This window comes from Rhinopithecus roxellana, chromosome 16 (assembly GCF_007565055.1).
Source record: "Rhinopithecus roxellana isolate Shanxi Qingling chromosome 16, ASM756505v1, whole genome shotgun sequence".
Taxonomy (NCBI): Eukaryota; Metazoa; Chordata; class Mammalia; order Primates; family Cercopithecidae; genus Rhinopithecus; species Rhinopithecus roxellana.
Window position 1 is genome coordinate 32,780,042 of NC_044564.1, and position 26,508 is coordinate 32,806,549.

Below are 26,508 nucleotides of genomic sequence, written 5' to 3' on the forward strand. Positions count from 1 at the left end.
ACGGGTGTGTGCCACCACACCTGGCCATATACAGGATTTTAATGGATGTCAAAAGTATTTACTCTCTTGAGTAAATACCTTGCAGTTGCATTGCTGGGTTATATGGTAAGTGTATGTTTTGATTTCTAAGAAAATGCTAAACTGTTTTCCTTTTGTTTTGTTTTATTTTGTTTTGAGACAGGGTCTTGCTCTATCACCCAGGCTGGAGAGCAGAGGTATGATCACAGCTCACTGCAGCCTTGTCCTCCTGGGCTCAGGTGATCCTCCTCCCTTAGGCTTCTGAGTAGCTGGGACTACAGGCATGCACCACAATGTCTGGCTAATTTTCGCATTTTTGGTAGAGACAGGGTTTTGCTGTGTTGCTCAGGCAGGTATCAAACTCCCAGGCTCAAGCAGTCTGCCCTCCCTCAGCCTCTCAAAGTGCTGGGATTACAGGCATCAGCCACTGCACCTGGCCCAACTATTTTCCTTTGTAGAAACCTGCCAAGCTCTTTTCCACAGTGGCTGTGCCATTTTGCATTCTCACTAGCAATGAGAATTCTAGTAGTTGGTATTGTCAGTTATTTTTTATTTTATTTTATTTTTTTTTGAGACGGAGTCTCACTCTTTCGCCCAGGCTGGAGTGCAGTGGCCGGATCTCGGCTCACTGCAAGCTCCGCCTCCCAGGTTTACGCCATTCTCCTGCCTCAGCCTCCCGAGTAGCTGGGACTACAGGCGCCCGCCACCTCGCCTGGCAAATTTTTTGTACTTTTTAGTAGAGACGGGGTTTCACCGGGTTAGCCAGGATGGTCTCCATCTCCTGACCTTGTGATCCGCCTGTCTCGGCCTCCCAAAGTGGTGGGATTGCAGGCTTGAGCCACTGCGCCCGGCCGTTATTTTTTATTTTACGTGTGTAGTGATATCACCTTTGATTTTAATTTTGCATTTCCCTGATGTCTAATAATATTGAACGTTTTCCTGTGTTTATTTGCCATCTGCATATTTTCTTTGGTGAAGTATCCATATCGTTTTTCTTTTTGCCTTCTGTTTGTTTGTTTTGTTGAGACACGGTCTTGCTCTGTTACCCAGGCTGAATGCAGTGGTGTGACCTTGGCTTACTGCAGCCTTGACCTCCCAGGCTCAAGTGATCCTCCCATCTCAACCTCCTGAGTAGTTGAGACCACTGGCACATGCCACCATGCCCACCTAATTTTGTTTATATTTTTGTAGAGACAAGATCTCAATATGTTGTCCAGGCTGGTCTTTAATTCCTGGGCTCAAGTGATCCTCCTGCCTTGGTCTCCCAAAGTGCCAGGCTTATAGGTGTGAGCCACTATGCCTGGACTGAAGTATCCTTTCAAATCTCTTTCTCATTTTGTGGATTAAATACTTAAATGTAAGACCTGAAACTATGAAACTACTAGGCAAAAACATTGTGGAAATGCTTCAGGACAGTGTTCTGGGCAAAGACTTTTCTGGGGTAAAAACTTAAAAGCACAGGCAGCCGGGCGCGATGACTCAAGCCTGTAATCCCAGCACTTTGGGAGACTGAGGCAGGCAGATCACGAGGTCAGGAGATCGAGACCGTCCTGGCTAACACAGTGAAACCCCGTCTCTACTAAAAATACAAAAATTAGCCGGGCGTGGTGGCGGGCGCCTGTAGTCCCAGCTACTTGGGAGACTGAGGCAGGAGAATGGCATGAACTCGGGAGGCGGAGCTTGCAATGAGCCGAGATTGAGCCATTGCACTCCAGTCTGGGTGATAGAGTGAGAGAGTCCATCTCTTAAAAAAAAAAAAGCACAGACAATGAAAGCAAAAATCGACAGATGGAATTATATTAAGCTAAAAAGCTTCTGTACAGCAAAGGAAATAACCAACAGAGTAAAGAGACAACCTATTGAATCAGAGAAAATATTTGCAAAATATCCATCTGACAAGGGATTAATAACAAGAATATATAAGGAGCTGAAACAATAGCAAAAAGCCAAAAATCTGATTTTTAAAATGGGCAAATGATCTGAATAGGAATTTCACAAAAGAAGATGTGCAGGTGGCCAACAGGTACATGAAAAAAATATTCAACATCGTGAATCAGGGAAATGCAAATCAAACCATAATGAGATTTCATCTCACCCCAGTTAAAATTGCTATCAAAAAGACAAAAAAAAAAAAAAAAAGATGCTTGTGAGGATAGAGAGAAAGGGGAATGGTAGGACAGTTTAATTGGGAATATAAATTAGTATAGCCTCTGTAAAAAACAGTATGGAGGTTCCTCAAAAGAATAAAAATAAGGCCGGGCGTGGTGGCTTAAGCCTGTAATCCCAGCACTTTGGGAGGCCGAGACAGGCGGATCACAAGGTCAGGAGATCAAGACCATCCTGGCTAACACGGTGAAACCCCGTCTCTACTAAAAAATACAAAAATCTAGCCGGACGAGGTGGCGGACGCCTGTAGTCCCAGCTACTCGGGAGGCTGAGGCAGGAGAATGGTGTAAACCCGGGAGGCAGAGCTTGCAGTGAGCTGAGATCCAGCCACTACTGCTCCAGCCTGGGTGACAGAGCGAGACTCCGTCTCAAAAAAAAAAAAGAATAAAAATAGATCTACCATATGATCCAGCAATTTCACTGTAAGGTATAAACTAAAAGGAAATGAATGTGTTGAAGAGATATCTGGATTCCAGTGTTCATTACAGTACTATTTACAGTTTCCATGATATGGAAAAGCCTGAATCCATCAGCAGATGAATGGATAAAGAAAATGTGGTGTATATACAATGGAATATTATTCAGTCATAAAAAAGAATGGTATCCTATCATTTGCAGCAACATGGATGTAACTGGAGAACATTATGTTCAGTGAAATAAGCCAAGCACAGACACATATTGCATGTTCTAACTCATGTGGGATCTAAAAAAAGTTGATCTCGGGAAGGTAGAACAATGGTTACCAGAGGCTGGGAAGGATAGGGAGGGCAAAAGGTATGAAGATAGACTGGTTAATGGGTATAAAAATACAGTTAGAGGCCAGGCACAGTGGCTTATGCCTGTAATCCCAGCATTTTGGGAGGCTGAAGCTGGCAGATCATGAGGTCAGGAGTTCAAGACCAGCCTGTCTAACATAGTGAAACCCCGTCTCTACTAAAAATACAAAAATTAGTCAGGCGTGGTGGTACGTGACTATAGTCCCAGCTACTTGGGAAGCTGAGGCAGGAGAACCATTTGAACTCAGGAGGCAGAGGTTGCAGTGAGCCGAGAGAGTGCCACTGCACTCCAGCCTGGGCGACAGAGCTAGACGCTGTCTTAAAAAAAAAAAATACAATTAGAAGGAATAAGTTCTAGTGTTTGATAGCACTGCATTGTGGCTATAGTTAACAATAATTTAGTATTTCTTTCAAAATAGAAGAGAAGGTTTGGAATGTTCTCAACAGAAAGAAATGATAAATGTTTGAAGTGGTAGATATCCTAATTACCCTGATTTGATCATTACACACTGTATGCATGTATTGGAATAGCACATGTACTCCATATATATGTACATTATTATGTATCAATAAAAAGTATTTTGCTCATTTTAATATTTGTTTTCTTTCTTTCTTTTTTTTTTTTTTGAGACTGAGTTTTGCTCTTGTTGCCCAGGCTGGCGTGCAATGGCACTATCTCGGCTCACCACAACCTCTGCCTCCTGGGTTCAAGCAATTATCTTGCCTCAGCCTCCAGAGTAGCTGGGACTACAGGCATGCGCCACCATGCCCAACTAATTTTGTATATTTAGTAGAGACGGGATTTCTCCATGTTGCTCAGGCTGGTGTCTAACTCCCAGCCTCAGGTGATCGATTTCTCCATGTTGCTCAGGCTGATGTCTAACTCCCAGCCTCAGGTGATCCACCTGCCTCGGCCTCCCAAAGTGCTGAGAATGTAGGCATGAGCCACTGTGCCCAGACAATATCTGTTTTCTTACTGAATTTTAAAAATTCTTTGGATATTCAAGATATTTCTTTTGTCAATTAGATGTTTCTTCTAGACTGATATGCATGTGTGTGTGTCTTGTCTTTTTATATTCCTAACAGTGTCTTTCATAGAGCAGATGTTTTAAATTCTTTTATGTATCATGCTTTTGATGTCATTTTAAAAAATTTTTATGTGTGTGTGTGTGTGAATATATATATATATATATATTTTTTTTTTTTTTTTTTTTTTGAGACAGTCTCACTCTATCGCCCAGGCTGGAGTGCAGTGGTGCAGTCTCGGCTCACTGCAAGCTCCGCCTCCTGGGTTCCCGCCATTCTCCTGCCTCAGCTTCCCCAGCAGCTGGGACTACAGGTGCCCGCCGCCACGCCCAGCTAATTTTTTTGTATTTTTAGTAGAGCAGAGACAGGGTTTCATTGTGTTAGCCAGGATGGTCTCCATCTCCTGACCTCGTGATCCGCCCACCTTGGCCTCCCAAAGTGCTGGGATTACAGGCATGAGCCACCGTGCCTGGCCTTAATTAATATTTTTTAGAGACAGGTTCTCACTTTGTGTCCAGGGTAGGGTACTGCGGCACAAATATGGCTGACTACAGCCTCAACCTCCTGGGCTCAAGCATTCCTCCCATCTTAGCCTCCCAAGTTACTGGAGCTACAAATGTGTGCTACCACACCCTAGCTTGTTTTAAAATTTTTTTGTGGAAGTGGGGTCTTGCTCTGTTGCCCAGGTTGGTCTTGAACTGCTGTCCTCAAGTGATGCTCCCACCTTGGCCTCCCAAAGTGCTAGGATTATAGGCGTGAGCCACCATGTCCAACCCTGGTGTCATTTTTCTAAGAAAACTTAGGAAACCAAGGTCACAAAGATTTTTCTGCAAACTTTTCTTATACATATTTTGTAGTTTTAGTTTTTACATTTAGCTGTGTGATCCATTTTGAATTAATTTTTATACATAGTTTGAGGTGTTGGTTGAGGCTCATAGTTTTTTGCATATGGATATCCAGTTGTTCCAGTGCCGTGTGTTCAAATGGCTATCCTGTTTTTGTTGAATTACTTTTACAACTTTGTGGAAAATCAATTGATCATATATATGTGTGTCTATTTGTAGACTGTCTTCTCTTCCTATTTTCCAGTATGTTAATCATTTTGTCAACATCTCACTGTTGATTATTGTAGCTTTCTATGAAGTCTTGATGTTAGTGTGAATCTTCCAACTTTGTTTTTCTTTTTCAAAATTGTCTTGGCAATTCTAGTTCCTTTGCCTTTCCATATAAATTTTAGAATCAGCTTGTCATTTTTTATAAAAAGATTGCTGGGGATTTGAATGGAATTGCATTGAATCTATAGAAGAATTTGGAGAGAACTGAAACCTTAACCAGATAAAGTCTTCCAATCCATGAACACATCCATATCTCTCCATTTGCTTAGGTTGTTTTTAATTTCTTTAATCTGTAATTTATAGTTTTCAGCATAGTGTTTGCCTTTTAGGTGCCATTATAAAATGTACTGTTTTGTCCATTGCTTGTACAGTTGGTAACCTTATTTGAAGGTTTGAAGACACCTCATTTAATATCTATTATTGAATCATTAACATTGAACTTACACAGCCAATAGTGCTATAACTCATGCCTGAATAAGCTTATCTAAAATACATATTTTCTCCACAAGGCAGATCATAGCTTTCTTGTGCTTAGGTACACTAGGTAGCACTTGAGCACTGTGCCAGGGGACCATTTTAAACATCAAAATTACTGGGAAAAAAACAAAAAAAAGCACAAAAACATGGCACTATGTAGAGCACTAAAAGGAGACTTGTTTATTATATGAGACCTGAACTAAAAAGGCATAGTATATCACTTTGACTTCAGCTGGGAATGTGTATGTTGGATGACTCAAATTTTTCACTGCTCTGCACATGTTCATGAATGACCATGAGAGTGCAGTAAATATTGATTTTGGGATTACAGATACATTTTAGTGAGTAGGCAAATTAGGAATCTGTGAATGAAGATCAACTATATAAAAGTAAAATTGACTTTTGTGCTATATATTGGCCTTATATCCTGGATCTTGCTAACTCAGGTGATAGAGCTTTTCTGTTGATTCTTTGGCATTTTCTTCATCAATATTCATGTCATCGGCAAATAGGGGTACTTTTATTCCTTTTTTCTCTCTTTTTCTCTTTTTAAAATTGTAGTAAAAAGCACATCAAATAAATTTACCCACTGGTCTGGTTGCAGTGATGTTTACAACCAATTATAGATTTCTTTGTTTCTTCTCCATTTCCACTGCCTTACTTGAGTAGCCTAAAAAAAAAAAATACCCTCTTAACAAATTCTAAGTACATTTTATGGCATTGTTAATTATGTGCATATTGTTGTTCAATAGTTATCTAGAAGTTTTTCACCTTGCATTACTGAAACTACCCATTTAGTGACAGCTCCCCATTTCTCCCTCCCCACAACACTTGACAACCACTGTTCCACTTTCCGTTTCCATGTGCTTGATTACTTTAGGTACCTCATATAAGTGGAATCATGAAGTATTTGTCCTTTTCTGATTGGCTTATTTTACTTAGCATAATGTCCTCAAGGTTAATTTATGCTGTGGCATATGATAGGATTTACTTCTTTTATAATACTGAACATTCCATGGTATGTATATGTTGTGTTTTCTGTATCCATCTATCAGTGGACATTTCGGTTGTTTCTATATGCTTAATGTTAGCAATGCTGCAATGAACGTGGATTGTGCAGATATCTCTTCAAGATTCTGTTTTCAGTTCATTTGGATATATACCTAGAAGTGGGATCATATGGTACTTCTAGTTTTAATTTTTTGAGGAAGCTCTATACTGTTTTCCATAGTAGCTTCACCATTTTACAGTCGTACTAACAGTGCACAGGGGTTTCGGTTTTCCCACATCCTCTCCAATACTTGTTATTTTCTGTTTTTTTTTTGATATTGGCAATTCTAACAGGTATGAGGGTGAGATCTCATTGTGGTTTTGATTTTTATGTCTTTTATGATTAGTGATGTTGAGCATCTTTCCATATGCTTGTTGACCATTGTATATCTTTTTTTTTTTTTTAAAGATAGGGTCTTGCTTTGTTGCCCAGACTGGGGTGCAGTCGCACGCTTATGGCTCACTGCAGCCTTGACCTTAAGCAGTCCTCTTACCTCAGCCTCATGAGTAGCTGGGACTACAGGCGTGCGCCACCATGCCCCGCTAATTTTTGTATTTTTTCGTAGAGGTGGGGTTTCGCCATGTTGTCCAGGCTGGTCTTGAACTCTTAGGCTCAAGTGATCCACCTGCCTCTGCCCCCTAAAATGCTGGGATTACAAGTATGAGCCACTGTTACCGGCTCATTGTATATCTTTGGAGAAATGTCTATTCAAGCTGTTTGCCCATTTTCAAATTGAATTATTTTTTGTTGTTGAGAAGTTCTTTACCTATTCTGGGTAATAACCCCTTATCTGATAAGTGGTTTGCAAATATTTTCTCCCATTCCGTAGATTGTCTTTTTACTCTGTTGATTGTGTCGTTTGGTGCACACAAGTTTTTCAGTTTGATGTAGTCCCATTTGCCTATTTTTGCTTTTGTTACCTGTACTTTTGGTGTCATATCCAAGAAATCATAGCCCATTTCAATGTCATGAAGCTTTTTCCCTATGTTTGCTTCTAGGAGTTTTATAGTTTCAGGTGCTACCTTTGTACCTGTAATCGATTTTGAGTTAGTTTTTGTATATGGTGTGAGATAAAGTCCATCTTTAATCTTTTGCATGGGCATGTCCAGTTTTCTCAACACCATTTGCTGAAGAGAGGATCGTTTTTCCATCGTGGAGTCTTGGCACCATTGTCAAAGATTATTTGACACAATACCTCCTGGGAGGATCAAGTGATCCTCCCACCTCAGCCTCCCAAGTGACTGGGAACACCAGAAGGTGACACCACACCTGGCTGATTTTTGTATGTTTTGTGGAGACGAGGTTTTGTCATGTTGCCCAGGCTGGTCTTGAACTCCTGAGCTCAAGCAATCTGCCCACCTAGACCTCCCTAGTGTTGTGATTACAGGCATAAGCCACCATGTCTAGCTGCCACATTTTTGTTATATTTTAGATCCAACTTGTTAGGTCTTTTGATACTTTTCTTTATCCTTAATGTTTTGTATTTTGCCATATTACTGTGTATAAGTGTAGATTTAAATATTGATTAGCAGTAGAGAGTTTTTTCAACCTAGAAAATAATATCTCGGAAAAATTTCAACCATTATTTATTTATTTATTTTGAGATGAAGTCTCACTGTATTACCCAGGCTGGAGTGCAGTGGCGAGATCTCGGCTCATCACAACCTTTGCCTCCCGGGTTCAAGCCATTCTCCTACCTCAGCCTCCTGAGTAGCTGGGATTACAGGTGTGTGCCAGCATGCCCAGCTAATTTTTGTATTTTGAGTAGAGACAGGGTTTCACCATGTTGGCTGGGGGTCTTAAACTCCTGACCTTGTAATGCATCTGCCTTGGCCTCCCAAAATGCTGGGATTACAGGCATGAGCCACCACACCCGGCCTCAACCATTATTTTTTTTATTTTTATTTTTTGAGACTTAGTCTTGCTCTGTCGCCCGGGCTGGAGTGCAGTGGCCGGATCTCAGCTCACTGCAAGCTCCGCCTCCCGGGTTCACGCCATTCTCCTGCCTCAGCCTCCCAAGTAGCTGGGACAGGTGCTCGCCCCGCTAATTTTTTGTATTTTTAGTAGAGACGGGGTTTCACCATGTTAGCCAGGATGGTCTCGATTTCCTGATCTCGTGATCCACCCGTCTCGGCCTCCCAAAGTGCTGGGATTACAGGCTTGAGCCACCGTGCCCGGCCTCAACCATTATTTTTTTTTAAAAAATTTCCTTCACCTCTTCTATTTTTTCCTTCTGAAATTGCAATTATTTCACTGTTGGAACCTACGTTCCCTACTTCTTAGTTCTTTTTTCCTCATTGTGTAATATCTTAATCTTTTCTTTATACTGTGTTCTAGGTAATTTCTAATACATGAGTTATCTCTTCATTTGTTGTTAGCCGGATGTTTATCCCATCTATTGATTTTAATTTTAAAGACCATTTTCTATTTCCGAGATTTACAGTAGATTCTTTTTATAAATGCCTGTGATCATTTAATTATCTTCTATTCTTCTTTTAGGATGTTAGTCCCACTTAAGTATAGTTAGTATGCTCAAAGCGATAAAAAAAAAATTAAGATTCTTCATTTAAAAAACTGTCTTCAGGTGTAAATTCTATTTGCTATGTCTGCTTATTGGTAGTAATTTTCCTAAAGTATATTATAATTTTGGTTTGTGGGCTTACGTTGGATTGTTTTTCCTGTGTGTGTTTTACCCCTTTTGTGTGACTTTGGAGTTTACTCCACCTGCCCCTCTGGCTGACATAGCTCTAGGTCAGCTGTTTCGTTAGGAATTTGGGTTTTTACTTTGGGAATAGCCTAGTTCTGGACCACACTACATGTGTTATATGTGTTATGCAGGCCCAGTGTCTATTGTCAGGGTAGCTCTGTTGGGTGGAACTTTTTTTGGCCCAGTTCCAGCAAGGAGTCTGTTTCTGGTCTTCTGTTCCATGCATGGCATGCTGGACTTCTGGAGAGTTGCAGCTTTAGCTACACTGTTTTTAGTTAAAGCCCTTTTCCTGGGGGCTGCATGGCTTTAGTGCCCACTTAACCACTCTAAATTTGTCAACCACAAAGATCTTACTTACACTCTTATTGAGTGTAGCTAAATATTTAAAGTTTTATCTAGTTTCTTGTATATCCTTCTAGAGGTACTTTATGTTAATATAGGTAATAATGTGCTTATTTTCCTTTGTTTTGTATACAAAAGTTAGCATACTGTATATCCTATTATATTAGTTCGTTTTCGTTCTGCTGTAAAGAAATACCCGAGACTGGGTAATTTATAAAGAAAAGAGGTTTAAATTGGCTCATGGTTCTGCAGGCTGTATAGGAACCAGGCTGGGGAGGCCTCAGGAAACTTAAAATCATGGCGAAAGTGAAGGGGGAGCAGGTGCATCTTACGGGGCCAGAGCAAAGGGAGGGCAGACAGGGAGAAGGTGCCACACGCTTTTTTTTTTTTTTTAAATCAGGCATTTAGAAACAAGAAAGCATACATTAATTACATAAAAATAGTTTTTGAATAACAGAGTAAGCATCATATTGTCATTAGCAACAACATAGGACATGGGGCGGGATGCAGGACTCTGGGTGGTTTTAAAGATAGAGGTGGGTGGGTTTTTCCCCCCCCTTTTTTTGCAGGGCTCTGGGTGGTTTTAAAGGTAGAGGGCGGTTCCCACCTCCCCCCCTTTGTTTTTTGAGATGAAATTTCGCTCTTGTTGCCCAGGCTGGAGTGCAATGGCACAATCTCAGCTCACCACAACCTCTACCTCACAGGTTCAGGCGATTCTCCTGCCTCAGCCTCCTGAGTAGCTGAGATTACAGGCATGCGCCACCACACCTGGCTAACTTTATATTTTTAGTAAAGACAGGGTTTCTCCATGTTGGTTAGGCTGGTCTCGAACTCCCAACCTCAGGTGATCCGTCTGCCTTGGCCTCCCAAAGTGCTGGGATTACAGGCATGAGCTACTGTGTCCGGCCCTTTTTTTCCCTTAATTGGGGGAAAAAAAAAAAGTTGTTTGTTATTCCTGACTTAAAGCAAGAACAAATGCCTCCCTGGACCCTGGTGGGCTGTGTAACAGGGAGGGTCAGGGAGGAGTGAGAAGGGCTCTGCACCTACCGGGAAGACGGTGTCATATGGAAAACTGGCACAGGGGCTTCTTCTCCTCTGTGCCACACACATTTTTGAACAACCAGATCTCAGGAGCACTCACTATCACGAGAGCAGCACGGAGGGGGAAATCCACCCCCATAATTCAGTCACCTCCCACCAGGTCCTGCCTCCAACACTGGGGATTTGGGTGGGGCCACAGACCCAAACCATATCACCTATACTTTGCTTTTCTTAATAAGATAGGGAGTATTTTTTTTTTTTTTTTTTGAGAGACAGAATCTTGCTCTGACACCCAGGTGGAGTGCAGTGGTACAGTCATAGCTTACTGTAGCTTCAACCTCTGGGCTCAAGCAGTCCTCCCACTTCAGTCTCCTAGTAGCTGGGACTACAGGCATGCACCACCATGCTCAGCTAATTAAAAAAAAAAAAAAAAAAAAAAATTAAAGATGGGATCTTGCTTTGTTGCCCAGGCTGGTCTTGAACTCCTGGGCTCGAGTGATCTTCCCACCTTGGCCTTCCAGAGTGCTGGGTTTACAGGCGTGAGCTACCATGCCCAGCCAAGATAGGAAGTATTTCCATTTGGTAAATCAGAGGGCTGGCATGGAGATTTGGTTTCTTTGTTAAGGAGACCTGCTGATTTGACCTGCATAGTTTATCTTCGTCACAATGGGTAAAGACTTTTCCTACTTTTGAATTTTTACATTGTTTTTTACATATAGTTTAAAAAGTTTATCCTCTCATTTTCTTTAATATAAAGATTAATCAGTTCTCTAATTGTGACCTTAACTTCCCCATGTCCTTTAAATTTTCATCATCCATTACATTAAATTAATAATGTACCTACTGTTTATAGGTTCCTGAGAACTATGTGCTTCTATGTCTTCTTTTATGGGATATTTAAAAAATATTAATGGTAGCAAGCACTTACATACATTTACTATGTGTTAGGACAGAAGTATAGAACAAAAGAGGAGAAATTGTTTGGAGGCAGTGATAAGGAGTCTATGTCACTGAGAAATGTGAAAAGATGTTCAACCACTAGCATTAGAATCAGCAATAAACTGAAGTTTTAGTTCCTTCCATTTCTCAGGCACGTGCTGCATTTCTTTCAGCTGTTTTTGGGGATGCAATGTAAAATAGTTTTGTTATAGCAGTAGCTTAAGGTGAGCTGTATTAGCATTTTCAGGGTTTAAACCCCTAAAATCTCAGGTAGGTATATATTATTTTCTTGAGAACCTACAAAAAAATCTCATTCCACCAATTTCAGAGCAGTGTAGGACTTATCCAATGTAGGAATTGGTCGTTCAGTCTAAAATAATGGCCGGGCACGGTGGCTCACACCTGTAATCCCAGCACTTTGGGAGGCTGAGGCGACCAGATCAATTGAGGTCAGGAGTTTGAGACCAGCCTGGCCAACATGGTGAAACCCTGTTTCTACTAAAAATACAGAAATTAGCCAGGTGTGATGGTGCACACCTGTAGTCCCAGCTACTGGGGATGCTGAGGCAGGAGAATCGCTTGAACCCAGGAGGCAGAGGTTGCAGTGAGCCGAGATCGCACCACTGCAGTCCACTCTGGGTGACGGAGCAATACTCTGTCTCAAAGAAATAAAATAAAATAAAATAAAATAAAATAAAATAAAATAAAATAAAATAACAATAAGTATAGTTTTTAAGTGGCTGCTTTTTGTCAGTTGCTGTAGTAAGCACTATAAGTCTAATAGTATACATTTACTGAGTTCTTGCTATGTGCCAGGTGCTGCTTTTTCCATATTAATCTAATCTTAATAACAAGCCCGTGAGGAAAATCCTGTTATTCTTGTTTTACAAATAAGATAAGGATAAGTAGGATATCATGAAGTTGAGTAACTTGTTTAGAGTCACAGAGTTTGTAAGTAAGAGTTTATAAGTCTAGCACCAGAGATGTACTCTTAACATCAAATACTATATCTCCTATCTTCTTTAATTTTCACAGTAAGCCTATGAGGTAAGTATATAGAAAAGGAAACAGACCTAGAGAGAGTGTGTAACTGTCTGATGGTCACTTGTTTCTGATCCCCATGAGCCATACCATCAAACTCTTACACTTAAGAAAATAGTCCAGTTTTTGTACAACTTCATCTTACAACTCTTACTGCTTCTTGTCTTATCTCCCAGGGCCATTTCTGAGCAGTAGAGGTTTCAAGTAATCCACTAACAACCAGTTCCAAATTCTGTCGTCAAATCCTGTGCTGCTGTTCCAAGTGGTAAGTTTTCTTATGGGCATGGTAAAACTTCAATATATTCTACTTCATAAGTATCTTCATCTGTAAAAGGAACAAAGTATACTTTTGTGAACACATGATTGATTAGGCTTTATTGTTTTGCTACTGCTTTATCATACTGAGAAAATCAGAAGTTAAATATTAATATATTTGCCTGGCACAACTTTTGGAAATATTTAGCCCAACAAATAAGATGCTTTACATCTATCAGCTCAGTCTACTGTTATTTGTTATAATTCTATCTTGGCCGGGCGCGGTGGCTCATGCCTGTAATCCCAGCACTTTGGGAGGCCGAGGCGGGCGGATCACGAGGTCAAGAGATCGAGACCATCCTGGCTAACATGGTGAAACCCCCGTCTCTACTAAAAATGCAAAACATTAGCCAGGCGTGGCGGCGGGCGCCTGTAGTCCCAGCTACTTGGTAGGCTGAGGCAGGAGAATGGCGTGAACCTGGGAGGCGGAGCTTGCAGTGAGCCAAGATCGGGCCACTGCACTCCAGCCTGGGTGACTTGAGCGAGACTCCGTCTCAAAATAATAATAATAATAATTCTATCTTTAGACCACATATTCAAGTGCTAAATGGACAAACACAGTGGTATGTTTTAATAGAGTTAAATTAGAACTATTATACATACATGAAGAACATTAGTGAACATTGTTTCTTAACTAAATTTTAAATGATTACAATCTGATTATTAGATCAATTATAATATATTATACGCTAGTCTCCCTTTCTCCGTGGTTTTGCTTTTCATGGTTTCAGTTATCTGCAGTCAACCAAGGTCTGAAAATATTTAGTGGAAAATTCTAGAAATAATTCATAAGTTTTAAATTTAGTGCTGTTCCAAATAGTGTGATGAACTCATACCCTGGACTTCAATCCTCCCTTTGTCCAGCATATCTATGCTGTTTATGTTACCTACCCTTTAGTCACTTAGTAGCTGGTTGGAAATCGGATTTTAAAAAATAGTATATATTAAGTTTGGTAATATTTAGAGTTCCAGACATCCACTGGGGGTATTGGAGCATATTCCCCACAGATAAGGGAGGCTACTGTAACTACTGTTTACTGAGTATCCTTCATAGGTCTGACATTATGCTTTACAAATATAATTCATGTGATCCTGTTAACAGTCTTATAAGATAGATAGTAGTGTTGACATTTTATACAGGAAAAAACTGGTTACAGAAGTTCAGAATTTTATATTAGGTCACATAACTTGTAACTTGACAGAGCCAGCTTTCAAACCTAGGTATAACTGTCTCAAACCTTTTGATTTTCTCATTATACGATCTGATTATATGTAGTGTTTGAATTTTGACCATGTAAAAAGTAAAGATTTTTAAGATGCTGAAGAGTGAAAAATCTAAAGGGTGTGCCTGTCTGTACATTGTAGAGAATTACAGAAGCTGTATTCAAATATACTGAATTACCTAATTTTTTTGTTTGTTGTTTTCAGGTAATAGATGCATATTATTTCTTTTATTTAAAAGAAATGAATGTGACTAGTATTGCATTAAGAGCTGAAACCTGGCTTTTAGCTACATGGCATGTTAAAGTACCTCCGATGTGGCTGGAAGCTTGTATTAACTGGATTCAAGAAGAAAATAATAATGTTAACTTGAGTCAGGCCCAAGTGAATAAACAAGTGTTTGAGCAGTGGCTCCTTACTGATCTGAGGGATTTGGAGCATCCTCTTTTACCTGATGGCATTTTAGAAATTCCAAAAGGAGAACTAAATGGATTTTATGCTCTGCAGATCAATTCCTTGGTTGATGTAAGTCAGCCTGCATATTGCCAGATCCAGAAGTTGAGAGGAAAGAATACAACAAATGATCTAGTTACAGCTGAAACACAAGTAACCCCAAAACCTTGGGAAGCAAAGCCTTCACGAATGTTGATGCTGCAGCTAACTGATGGAATTGTACAAATACAGGGAATGGAATATCAGCCTATTCCAATTCTTCATAGTGATCTTCCTCCGGGTACAAAAATTTTGATTTATGGAAATATATCTTTCCGTCTTGGTGTTCTCTTACTGAAACCAGAAAATGTGAAAGTGTTAGGAGGTGAAGTAGATGCTCTTTTAGAAGAATATGCCCAAGAAAAAGTACTTGCAAGATTAATAGGGGAACCTGATCCTGTACTTTCAGTCATACCAAACAATTCTAACGAAAACATTCCCAGAGTTACAGATGTTCTAGATCCTGCATTAGGTCCTTCTGATGAAGAACTCTTGGCAAGTCTTGATGAAAATGATGAGCTTACAGCAAATAATGACACTTCCTTAAAAAGATGTTTCACCACGGGTAGTTCCTCAAATACCATTCCCACAAGACGGTCAAGTTTTGAGCCAGAATTTGTTATTTCTCAAAGACCAAAAGAGGAACCATCAAACCTATCTATGCATTTCATGGATGGGGAATTAGATGACTTTTCATTGGAGGAGGCCTTGCTTTTAGAAGAAACTGTCCAGAAAGAACAGATGGAAACTAAAGAATTGCAGCCATTGACTTTTAACAGAAATGGCGATCGAAGTATAGAGAGATTTTCACATAATCCTAATACTATGAATAATTTTTCTTTGACTTGCAAAAATGGAAACAATAATTGGAGTGAAAAAAATGTATCTGAACAAATGACTAATGAAGACAAATCATTTGATTGTCCATCTGTTAGAGACCAAAACGGGAGTATTTTTTCAGTTCATTGTAATGTACCCTTAGCCCATGATTTTACAAATAAAGAAAAGAACTTAGAGACAGATAATAAAATAAAACAAACCAGCAGTTCAGATGGACATTCCTTAAATAGTAAAATATTAGATAGAGAGGTGGTCGACTATGTACAGAAAAGGAGTTCACAAATTTCTAATGAAAATGATCATCATTTACAGACTTGTTCTTTAAGATCACCAGAGAATAGCATTAATTTTTCTATTGCCATGGATTTGTATTCTCCACCCTTTATCTATTTGTCTGTTCTACTGGCCAGCAAACCAAAGGAAGTTACAACAGTGAAAGTGAAAGCATTTATTGTAACCTTAACTGGAAATCTCTCAAGTTCTGGTGGCATTTGGAGTATAACTGCAAAGGTGTCTGATGGTACTGCGTATCTAGATGTAGACTTCGTGGATGAAATACTTACTAGCCTGATAGGGTTCTCAGTACCAGAAATGAAACAGTTAAAAAAGGATCCTCTTCAATACCAAAAGTTCCTGGAAGGTTTGCAGAAATGTCAGAGAGATCTAATAGATTTGTGCTGTCTAATGACTATTTCATTTAATCCTTCCTTGTCTAAAGCAATGGTACTGGCATTACAAAATGTTAATATGGAACACCTTGAGAATCTAAAGAAGCGGTTAAATAAATAATTTAACTAAAATAGTATTAGGAACAATTAAAAACAACAAGGAAATATTTAGAATTTGTTCACAATTTTATTTGTGCAACTTTATGTAAAAAGGAAAAATGAAATTTCATAACTTATTTCAGTTTAATTTTAAAGTGTTTAATCATGTTTGTTATATGTGTAGCTTTTTAAAATAAGTTAATCTTTTTTTTTTTTTTTTTTTAAAAAGACAGGGTCTTGCTCTGTTGCCCAGGCTAGAGTGCAGTGGCATGATCATAGTTATTGCATTGACCTCCTGAGTGCAAGCAATCCTCCTGCCTTAGCTTCTTGAGTTGCTGGAACTGTAGGCATGTACCACCATGCCCAGCTAATTTATTATTATTATTATTTTGTAGGGACAGAGTTTTGCTGTGTTGCCCAGGTTGGTCTCGAACTCCTGGCCTCTCAATCCTCCTGTCTTGGCCTCCAAAGGTTAATTTTTTAAAAAGTAACTGTTAGATGGAGGAATATGGTGACCCACTATTGTTGAGAAATTTGTTTTCCACTTGTCACATAAGATGATTGCTGAAGTATTGTACTGGTGTTCAGTGGTGAGTCATATTGTTGAAAGTTAATAATTATAAAGAGATAATTTTCCTTCTAATATGTTGTCTATGGCCATACCACCCTGAACATGCCTGAGCTTGTCAATAGTATGTTGAGTACCCAAAAGATTTGTTTATATTGTTAATCTTAGGGGAAAAAAAATTAAATCCAGTAGATCAGAACATCAGACTTTCAGATGCAAATTGATTTACTGGTTTTTATTTTGCTGATTATAATATTTGGTATATTTAAGGTAATCTAGTTAATTAGATGCCATTTCATAGATTATATTGAATGATTAAAACTTTATTTTCAAGGATAGTTTATTTTAAATGGCATATTGAAAACATCATTATCAAGATCCAGTAGGTAGGACATTTATTGGATTAAAATAAGGCATTTATCCTTGTCTTTAGGTGTCATTGTTACCTTTCTGAATTAGCTGTACATATAAGCCTTCCTTTGGTTTTAAGTGCTGATTTTTTTTTTATTTTTTAAAGAGGGGCTGTTTACCATTCTTCCACTGTGCTGTTATAAAGTTGTATTTGAAAGGTAATGTTGTTTTTAGTAATCTTTTGTCTTAAAATAATTTAAAGTTCTTTGAGTTTTAAAACATTAAACAAATCCTTAAGTAACAAAATACAGTGGTGTTTTATTTTATTGAAAACAATGTAACAGGAAATATCAGGAAGTAAGATAAATACATGTATGAAAATATGATAATAGAATAGAAGAGAAAGATTTTTAAAATATTTCTATTGTTGTATCAGGGTTCAAAGCATCAGGACACAGATATTGCTGACATGTGCCCTAGTAATAATCTTGTCTATATACTTGCATAGCTTTTTAATAAGTGATCTGAATGGGATAGCCTTTTCTTTCATTATCTTTTCATTAAATGCTCTGCTCTTAGACTCTTTATCTCTGTGAATGGGCCTTGAAAATTGGGATTAGAACTTCTTTTCATATTGTCATTAAAGACTGGCTATCGTACTTTTTATCAGTCTATGCTACTATATTAGTTCTTGGTGTGTTGATTCTGTTTCTAGTCTTCTCTGGCCTGGATTATTGCAGTGGTTTACTAATTGGTCTTTTATCTTATTTTGCCCTCAAACCATGCTCCATAATGTTACCAGAGTGATCTTTCGAAAATAAATTTCTTCTTGTTTTCTCTTCATTAACCTTTAATACCAACCTCCTTCCACCCCATTGCTTACAGGGTGAAGTCCAAACTCCTCACTGAGTATGTAAGGCCTTTCATGATCTGGCCCCTGACTTCTTTTTTACCCTTATCTTGCCCCATTACTCTTTGCCCCTGAGTTTTAGGGGTTCCAAGTTATTTGTAGTACACTAAACATGTGGAAGAATATACCTCTTACTTTCATACTCATGCTTATAGTGCCTCATCCCCCTGTCTTCCTAAGTCATTTCCAATTCAGTTTTTTTTTTTTTTTTTTTTTGAGACGGAGTCTCGCTCTGTCACCCAGGCTGGAGTGCAGTGGCGGGATCTCGGCTCACTGCAAGCTCCGACTCCTGGGTTTACGCCATTCTCCTGCCTCAGCCTCCCGAGTAGCTGGGACTACAGGCAACTGCCACCACGCCCGGCTAGTTTTTTGTATTTTTTTAGTAGAGATGGGGTTTCACCATGTTAGCCAGGATGGTCTCGATCTCCTGACCTCGTGATCCACCCGTCTCGGCCTCCCAAAGTGCTGGGATTACAGGCTTGAGCCACCGCACCCGGCCTCCAATTCAGTTTAAGCTTTAGCTGCCTGTTACAGTGTTTCATGAATTCCCCTGCCCACTTACATGCTCTCCTGTACATTGTACAGACTAATATGTATGTTTTTACTGTGCTTGTTTCTCTGTTATTCTACTGCTACCTTTTTGGTAGGATAAGTCTTACGGGGCTGTCCTGTGTGCGTTGTAGGATATTTAGCAACACCTTTGGCCTCTGCCCACTGGATGTGAGCAGCATCCTTCCAGTTGTGATAACCAAAAATCTTTCCAGACATTGCCAGATATTCCCTGGAGCTGGAGATGCTCCCAATTGAGAACCATTGTTCTGTTGGAATATAAGCTGCTTAACAGTGTGGTTGAGGGGTTTACCTTGTTGCTCCAGTAAGTATTTCATCAAGTCTGATCATCTTCTGTTGCCTAATGTATTTTGTGATTTCCTGTCATCCATTCCAATAGCATGGTACTTAAAGCCCTGACACCTGTGCATACACAGCATCTCAAAGAGCTGCCCTCTTTAGTGAAAGAATAGATTAGAAAAATCTGGCCTGTAGTAAAGAGTGACTATGAAAAAACTTGGATGACTTGGTTTAGATTCTGGTTGGGTGGGGGAAAAGATGTTCTTTTCCCTGAGAATTTGTAGCCGTAGGTCTGTGCTTATGTGGGGCTAACCAGACACTTAAAAGTTACCTGCACGATAATCTTCACACTAATAACTGAACACAAACAAGAATGATCCTAAGAGTTCCTGGCAGTAGCAAATGGGAAGAAAAAACCAAGCATAATCAGATGAGTTCTCTCTTTCTCTTGGGAGTGACTCTGCTTTCAGAGTACAATTGTCCTTTGGTATCCATGGGGGATTGGTTTCAGAACCTTCCATGGATACCAACATCCAGATGCTCAAGGTTCTGATATTAAATGGTACCTTATTTGCACATAACTTATTCACATACTCCCATATACTTTAAATAATTTAATTTCTAGGTTACTTATAATTTTTTTTTTTTTTTTTGAGACAGGGTCTTGTTCTGTCGCCCTGGCTGGAGTGCAGTGACACAATTACTGCTTACTTCAGCCTTGACCTCCTGGGCTCAAGTGATCCTCTTGCGTCAACCTGCCGAGTAGCTGGGGCCACAGGTGTATGTCACCATGCCCAGCTGATTACACTTTTTTTGTAGAGATAGTGTCTCGCCATGTTGGCCAGGCTGGTCTCCAACTCCTGTCCTCAAGCAATTGTCCTACGTCTGCCTCCTAAAGTGCTTAATACAATGTAACTGCTAGGTAAATAGTTGTATTGTTTAGAGAATAATGACAAGGAAAAAAAGTCTGTACACGTTCAGTACAGATGCATTTTTATTTTGAATATTTCTGATCCATGGCTGGTTGAATCCATGGGTGTGAGGGTTGACCATATATGTTTTTTGCTTGTTCATTCTTAAGTCTTACTGGTTGGCTCCTGCCCTGGGTCCAGTACTGCTTGTGACTTGGTGGATTAGTCTGCCCAATTCTGGAGTTAGTAGGTACCACATGAAGCTCTCAGACATTCAGCTATTTTTAGACTTAAAAATAACAATGTAATATGCTTGAAAAAAGATGAGATTGAAAGTTTTAGTTAACTGGGAACTGAAAAACTAAATTTTTTTTTTTTTTTTTTTTTTTTTTTTTTGAAACAGGGTCTCACTTTTTCACCTAGGCTGGAGTACAGTGGTGCAATCGTGGCTCACTGCAACCTCGACCTCCTGGGCTCAAACGATCCTCCTACCATGGTCTCTGGGCAGCTGGGACTACAGGCATGCGCCACCAGGCCCAGATAATTTTTTCGTGTTTTTAGTAGAGATGGGATTTTGCCATTTCTACCTAGGCTGGTCTCAAACTCCTGAGCTCAAGCAATCCACCTACCTTGGCCTCCCAAAGTGCTGGGACTACAGTGTGAGCCACTGTGCCTAGCCTAAATGGAAATTCTAACAACAACAACAAAGCAAGAGCTAGAATTAAGAATTTGATGAGGCTGGGTGTGGTGGCTCATGCCTGTAATCTCAGCACTTTGGGAGGCCAAGGCAGGCGGATCACCTGAAGTCAGGAGTTCAAGACCAGCCTGACCAACATGGAGAAATCCCGTCTCTACTGAAAATACAGAATTAGCCAGGGGTGGTGGTGCATGCCTATAATCCCAGCTACTCAGAAGGCTGAGGCAGGAGAATCACTTGAACCCAGGAGGTGGAGTTTGTGGTGAGCTGAGATCATGCCGTTGCACTCCAGCCTGGGCAACAAGAGCAAAACTCTGTCCCCCCCGGTAAAAAAAATTTTTTTTGATGAATGAGTTTCAAACCAGATGAAACAAAGCTGAGGATAAATAGTGAAATAAGTTGGGTCAGAAGAAAAAAATTCTGAATGATACATGCAGCGACAAAAGGATGGAAAAGAACCAGAAAGCAATGTAACAGAAGGGCTAACATTAAGCAACTGGAGTTCTAGAAAGAGCAAAGTAGAGAATATTTGGAGTTAATGCTTAAGAATTTCATAAAACTCATGAAGATCTTCAAGCTGTAGATTTTAAAAGTTCTGCAAACCTCAGGCAAAATAAATTTTAAAAATACACATACAAATATTACTAATACAGTTGAAAAGTAAAGAAAAAATGTACAGCAGTGACAAAAATAAGGTATATTACCTTCTAAGGACCAACATGACAACTGACTTCTCTATACAAGCAATGGGAATCAGAAGATAATGGAATGACATTTTCAAAGTGATGACATAACTGCCAACCTGGAGTCTATAATAAGCAAAACTGTCCTTAAAAATAGGATGCAATAGGAAAAATTAAGAACGCTTCCGCCAGGTGTGCTGACTCACGCCTGTAATCCCAACACTTTGGGAGGCTGAGGCCCATGGATCACTTGAGGTCAGGAGTTTGTGACCCGCTTGGCCAACATGGTGAAACCGTGTCTCTACTAAAGATACAAAAATTAGTTGGATGTGGTGGAGTGCACATGTCATCCCAGCTACTTGGGATACTCAGGAAGCTGAGGCAGGAGAAATGCTTGAACCTGGGAGGCAGAAGTTGCAGTTGGCTGAGATCGTGTCACTGCACTCAGCCTGGGCAACAGAGTGAGACTCTGTCTCAAAAAACAAAAAGCAAAAAAAACCCAAAACATTTCACATGAAAAATGAGAATTTCCCCCTAACAAATCCTGCACACACACAAAAATTGTCCTTAAGCAGAGGGAGAACATTATCAGAAGCTTGGAGATGCAAGAAGGAATATGAATTAAGAGGGTAAATATATGAATTAAATGCATAGTGATTTTGCTTTTCTTTTTTTTTTTTGGAGTCAGGGTTTTCCTCTGTCACTCAGGCTGGAGTACAGTGATATGATCATGTCTCACTGCAGCTTTGAACTCTTGGGTTCAAAAATCCTCCTGCTTCAGCCTCCTCAGTAGGTGGGACTACAGGTGTGTAACACCATACCTAGCTAAGTTAAAAAAAAAAAATTATAGAGACAAGGTCTCACTATATTGCCCAGGCTGATAATGAACTGACCTCGAGTGATCCTCCTGCCTCAGCCTCCCAAGTTACTGGGATTACAGGCATGAGTCACTGCACCCAGTATAAATGAATAGTGATTTTAAAACAGGCCGGGCTCAGTGGCTCACACCTGTAATCCTAGCACTTTGGGAAACCAAGGTGGGCAGATTGCTTGAGGCCAGGAGTTCCAGACCAGCCTGGCCAACGTGGTGAAACCCTGTCTCTACTAAAATACAAAAATCAACTGGGTATGGTGGTGCATGCCAGTAATCCCAGCTACTTGGGAGGCTTCAGGCATGAGGATTGCTTGAACTCAGGAGGTGGAGGTTGCAGTGAGCCACACACCACTGCAGCCCAGCCTGGGTGACAGAGTGAGAATCTGAATTTAAAAAAGAAAAAAAAAAGCATGTAACTTGGGAGAGGGATAAATCAAGTTAAAATGTTTTAATGGCCTTGTTTTCTGAGAAAAGATTAAGCTATAGTTTTATATTAAACTTTATTCTTTTTAAAAATTTTTATTTTTCATTTTCAACCCTGGCCTACAGATATATTAAGCTCGAATATTCAAAGTTGGTTTTATAATACTCAGGGTAACCACTCTAAAAGATTTTTAAGATCTTAAAATATTGCTACCAAGCTAATGGGACAAAAACATGATAATGCAGAACAAATTGCATTCAACCCAAAGGAATGCAGGAAAGGAAATAACAAAGAAAGAGTGGCATATGGAGAAAAGCAATTGGTGAGGTGGTAAGTTTAAATCCAAATCTATTAGAAATTGCATTACATGTAAATAGGCTAAATCCTCTAGTAAAAGAGAAATGATAATAATACAGCCAAATTATAAGATGCGTAAAATGCAAAGATAGAGAAAGAAGAAAGGGAAATGTTATAAAAAGATGTCTAAACAACCAAAAGAAAGCTGCTGTGGCTATCGTAATATCAAACAGTAGAATTTCAGTCAAAAGACTTAGTAAAGAAAAACAGTTGCTAATGATAAAAGGGCTAATTCACAAGGAAGGTTTAACAATTCTAGACTTACATAATTCAACAATATCTTCTAAATTTACCAGAGAATTATAAAGAGAAATAAAAAATCCACAACCATAAAGGAAGATTACACACAATCAAAAATGTTGGCAGAGATACAGAAAATACAATTAAAGTTGACCTAGTCAACATTCATAGAAAACAAATGCGTAGTTCTTTTTTTTTTTTCTGAGACAAGAGTCTGTTGCCCAGGCTAGAGTGCAATGGCACAATCTTGGCTCACTGCAACCTCTGCTTCCCAGGTTCAAGCGATTGTCCTGCCTCAGCCTCCTGAGTAGCTGGGATTACAGGTGCCTGCCACCACATCCAGCTAATTTTTGTGTTTTTAGTGGAGATGGGGTTTCACCATGTTGGTCAGGCTGGTCTCAAATTCCTGACCCCAGGTGATCCACCCACCTCGGCCTTCCAAAGTGCTGGTATTACAGGCGTTAGCCACCGCACCCAGCCCTATAGTACACATTTTTAATATACGTGTGCAACATTTACAAAAACTGACCATCTGCTATACCATAATACGAGTCTAAGTAAGATTCAAAAGATTATAACAATACAGAGTATATTCTCTGATCATAATTAAAGTAAGCCAGAAGAAATGGTTAGACATTTCATATATTTAATAGGTTGGTACAAAAGTAATTGTGGTTTCTGACAATTTTAAATTATAACTAGGCTCAAACACATCTTTATTGATCAAAATAGGAACCACTACAATCAACACATTTTTTGCCAACGAGAAATAAGTTTGTTTATCCCGGTAGCATAAAAATCTGTACTTCAGGATTCAACAAACTCTTGGAAAGCATTTTCTGCATCCTGCTGGAAGAGTGGAAGATACTCTTTTCCCTGCAAAAAGTTGTCGAGATGCTTGAAGAGGTGGTAGTCGGTTGGTGAGAGATCAGGTGAATATGAAGGATGAAGCAAAACTTTGTAGCCTAATTTGTTCAATTTTTGTAGCATTGGTTGTGCAATGTGTGGTTGGGCATTGTTGTGGAGAAGAATTGGGCACTTCCTGTTGACCATTGCTGGCTACAGGCATTGCAGTTTTCGGTGCATCTCATTGATTTGCTGAGCATACTCAGATGGAAGGGTTTTGCTGGGGTTCAGAAACTAGTGAATCAGACTGGCAGCAGGCCACCTAACAGTGTCCATGACCAGTTTTTGGTGCTACTTTGGCTTTGGGAAGTACTTTGGAACTTCTTCTCTGTCCAACCACTGAGCTGGTCATCGCTGGTTCCTGTATAAAATCCACTTCTTGTGGTACATCACAACCCAATGGAGAAATGGTTTGTTGTGTAGAATAAGAGAAGACACTTCAAAATTATGATTTTAAAAAAATTTTTGCTCAGTTCATGAGGTACCTACTTATCAAGTTTTTCACCTTTCCAATTTGCCTCAAATGCCAAATGACTGTAGAATGGTTGATGTTGAGTTATTTGGCAGCTTCTCATGTAGTTATAAGAGGATCGGCTTCCATGATTGCTCTCAGTTGGTCGTTGTCAACTTCTGATAGCCGGCCACTATGCTTCTCATCTTTAAGGCTCTCATCTCCTTTGCGAAACTTCTTGAACCACCACTGCACTGTACATTCATTAGCGGTTCCAGGGCCAAATGTGTTGTTAATGTTGCAAGTTGTCTCTGGTGCTTTACAACCCATTTTGAACTCAGATAAGAAAATCACTCGAATTTGCTTTTTGTCTGACATCATTTCCATAGTTTAAAATCAACATAAACAGCAATTAATAAGTCATTAGCCAAAAAAAAGCAAAAACTGTCCAGTAAAATGATATATAACATAGCCACATTTATTTAAGATCTATTCCAGTATCAAATGGCAAATTCCAACAATGCAGAAACCACAATTATTTTTGCACCACATAATTAGAAACTATAAAACATACTCCAAAGGAACTTTGGGTTAAGGAAAAAAACACAATGAAAATTAGAAAATATTATAATAATAAAACATCAAAATTTATGGAGTATCACTGAAGTTGTCCTTAGAGGGAACTTTGTATCTTAATGTATTAGAAAACAATAAAGGGTAAACATCAATAAGCTGAGCATTTATCCCAGTAAGTTATAAAAACTGCAAATTAAGCACAAAGAAGGAAGGAAAACATAAAGAGCTGAAGTTATTTGAGACAACTGGGTAACCACATGCAGAGGAATGAAGTTGAATTTATATCTCATACTATATACAAAAATAAGCTAAAAATGGAATAAAGACCTAAATGTAAGAACTATAACTGTAAAACTCTTTACAAGAAAATAGATGTGAATCTGTGACTATGGATGACGCAATGGTTTCTTAGGTATAACGTGTATAGCACAAGCAAAGAAAAACAAATTGGAGATCATCAAAATTTTTTTTGTGATCAAAGGGCAGTATCAAGAAAATGAAATGACAATGCTCTCAGAATGGAAGAATATATTTGCAAATCATGTATATGATAAGGGATTTGTATCCAGAATAGAAAAAATTCTACACCTCAGGAATAAAAAGACAAATAGGCCGAGTGCGGTGCTCACGCCTGTAATCCCAGCACTGTGGGAGGCCGAGGCGGGTGGATCATGAGGTCAGGAGATGGAGACCATCCTGGCTAACACGGTGAAACCCCGTCTCTACTAAAAATACGAAAAATTAGCCGGTCGTGGTGGCCGGCACCTGTAGTCCCAGCTACTTGGGAGGCTGAGGCAGGAGAAGGAGAAGGGCGTGAACCCGGGAGGCGGAGCTTGCAGTGAGCGGAGATCGCGCCACTGCACTCCAGCCTGGGGGACAGAACGAGACTCCATTTGAAAAAAAAAAAAAAAAAAAAAAAAAAAAAAGGACAAATAGCTCAATTAAAAAGTGGGCAAAGTATTTGAATAGCTATATCTTCAAAGATACACAAATGGCTGGTAAGCACATGAATAGACGCTGAGGATTATTGGTCGTTAGGGAAATGTCGTTAGGGAAAAGCCGTAATGGGATACTACTTCATATTCACTAGGATGGCTATCATTGAAAAGAAGACGATGACAATTATGATGAGGATGTGGAAAAATTGGGACCCTCATATAATGCTGATGGGAATGTGAAATGGTACAGCCACTTTGGAAAATAGTGTGGCAGTTCCTCAAGAAGTTAAACAGTTACCACGTGATCCAGCAATTTCATTCTTACCTAAAAGAATCGAAAGGGTATGCTCACACAATAACTTGTATGTGAATGTTCATAGCAGTTTTATTCATAATTGCCAAAACATGGAAAGGAAACGATCTAAATGTCTAACTGATG

General features: G+C 39.4%; 1 protein-coding gene across 1 annotated transcript in view; it reads left to right on the top strand.

Annotated features, from left to right (window-relative positions):
* RMI1 (RecQ mediated genome instability 1) overlaps positions 1-17,559 on the top strand; it is a 25,280-nt gene extending 7,721 nt beyond the window's left edge. The window contains exons 2-3 of the mRNA XM_010384010.2: positions 12,876-12,964; positions 14,443-17,559. Coding sequence (XP_010382312.2) covers positions 14,479-16,356 — 1,878 coding nt within the window. The 5' untranslated portion in view covers positions 12,876-12,964; positions 14,443-14,478 and the 3' untranslated portion in view covers positions 16,357-17,559. The remainder of the gene's footprint in view (positions 1-12,875; positions 12,965-14,442) is intronic.
* Positions 17,560-26,508: the final 8,949 nt, after the last annotated feature.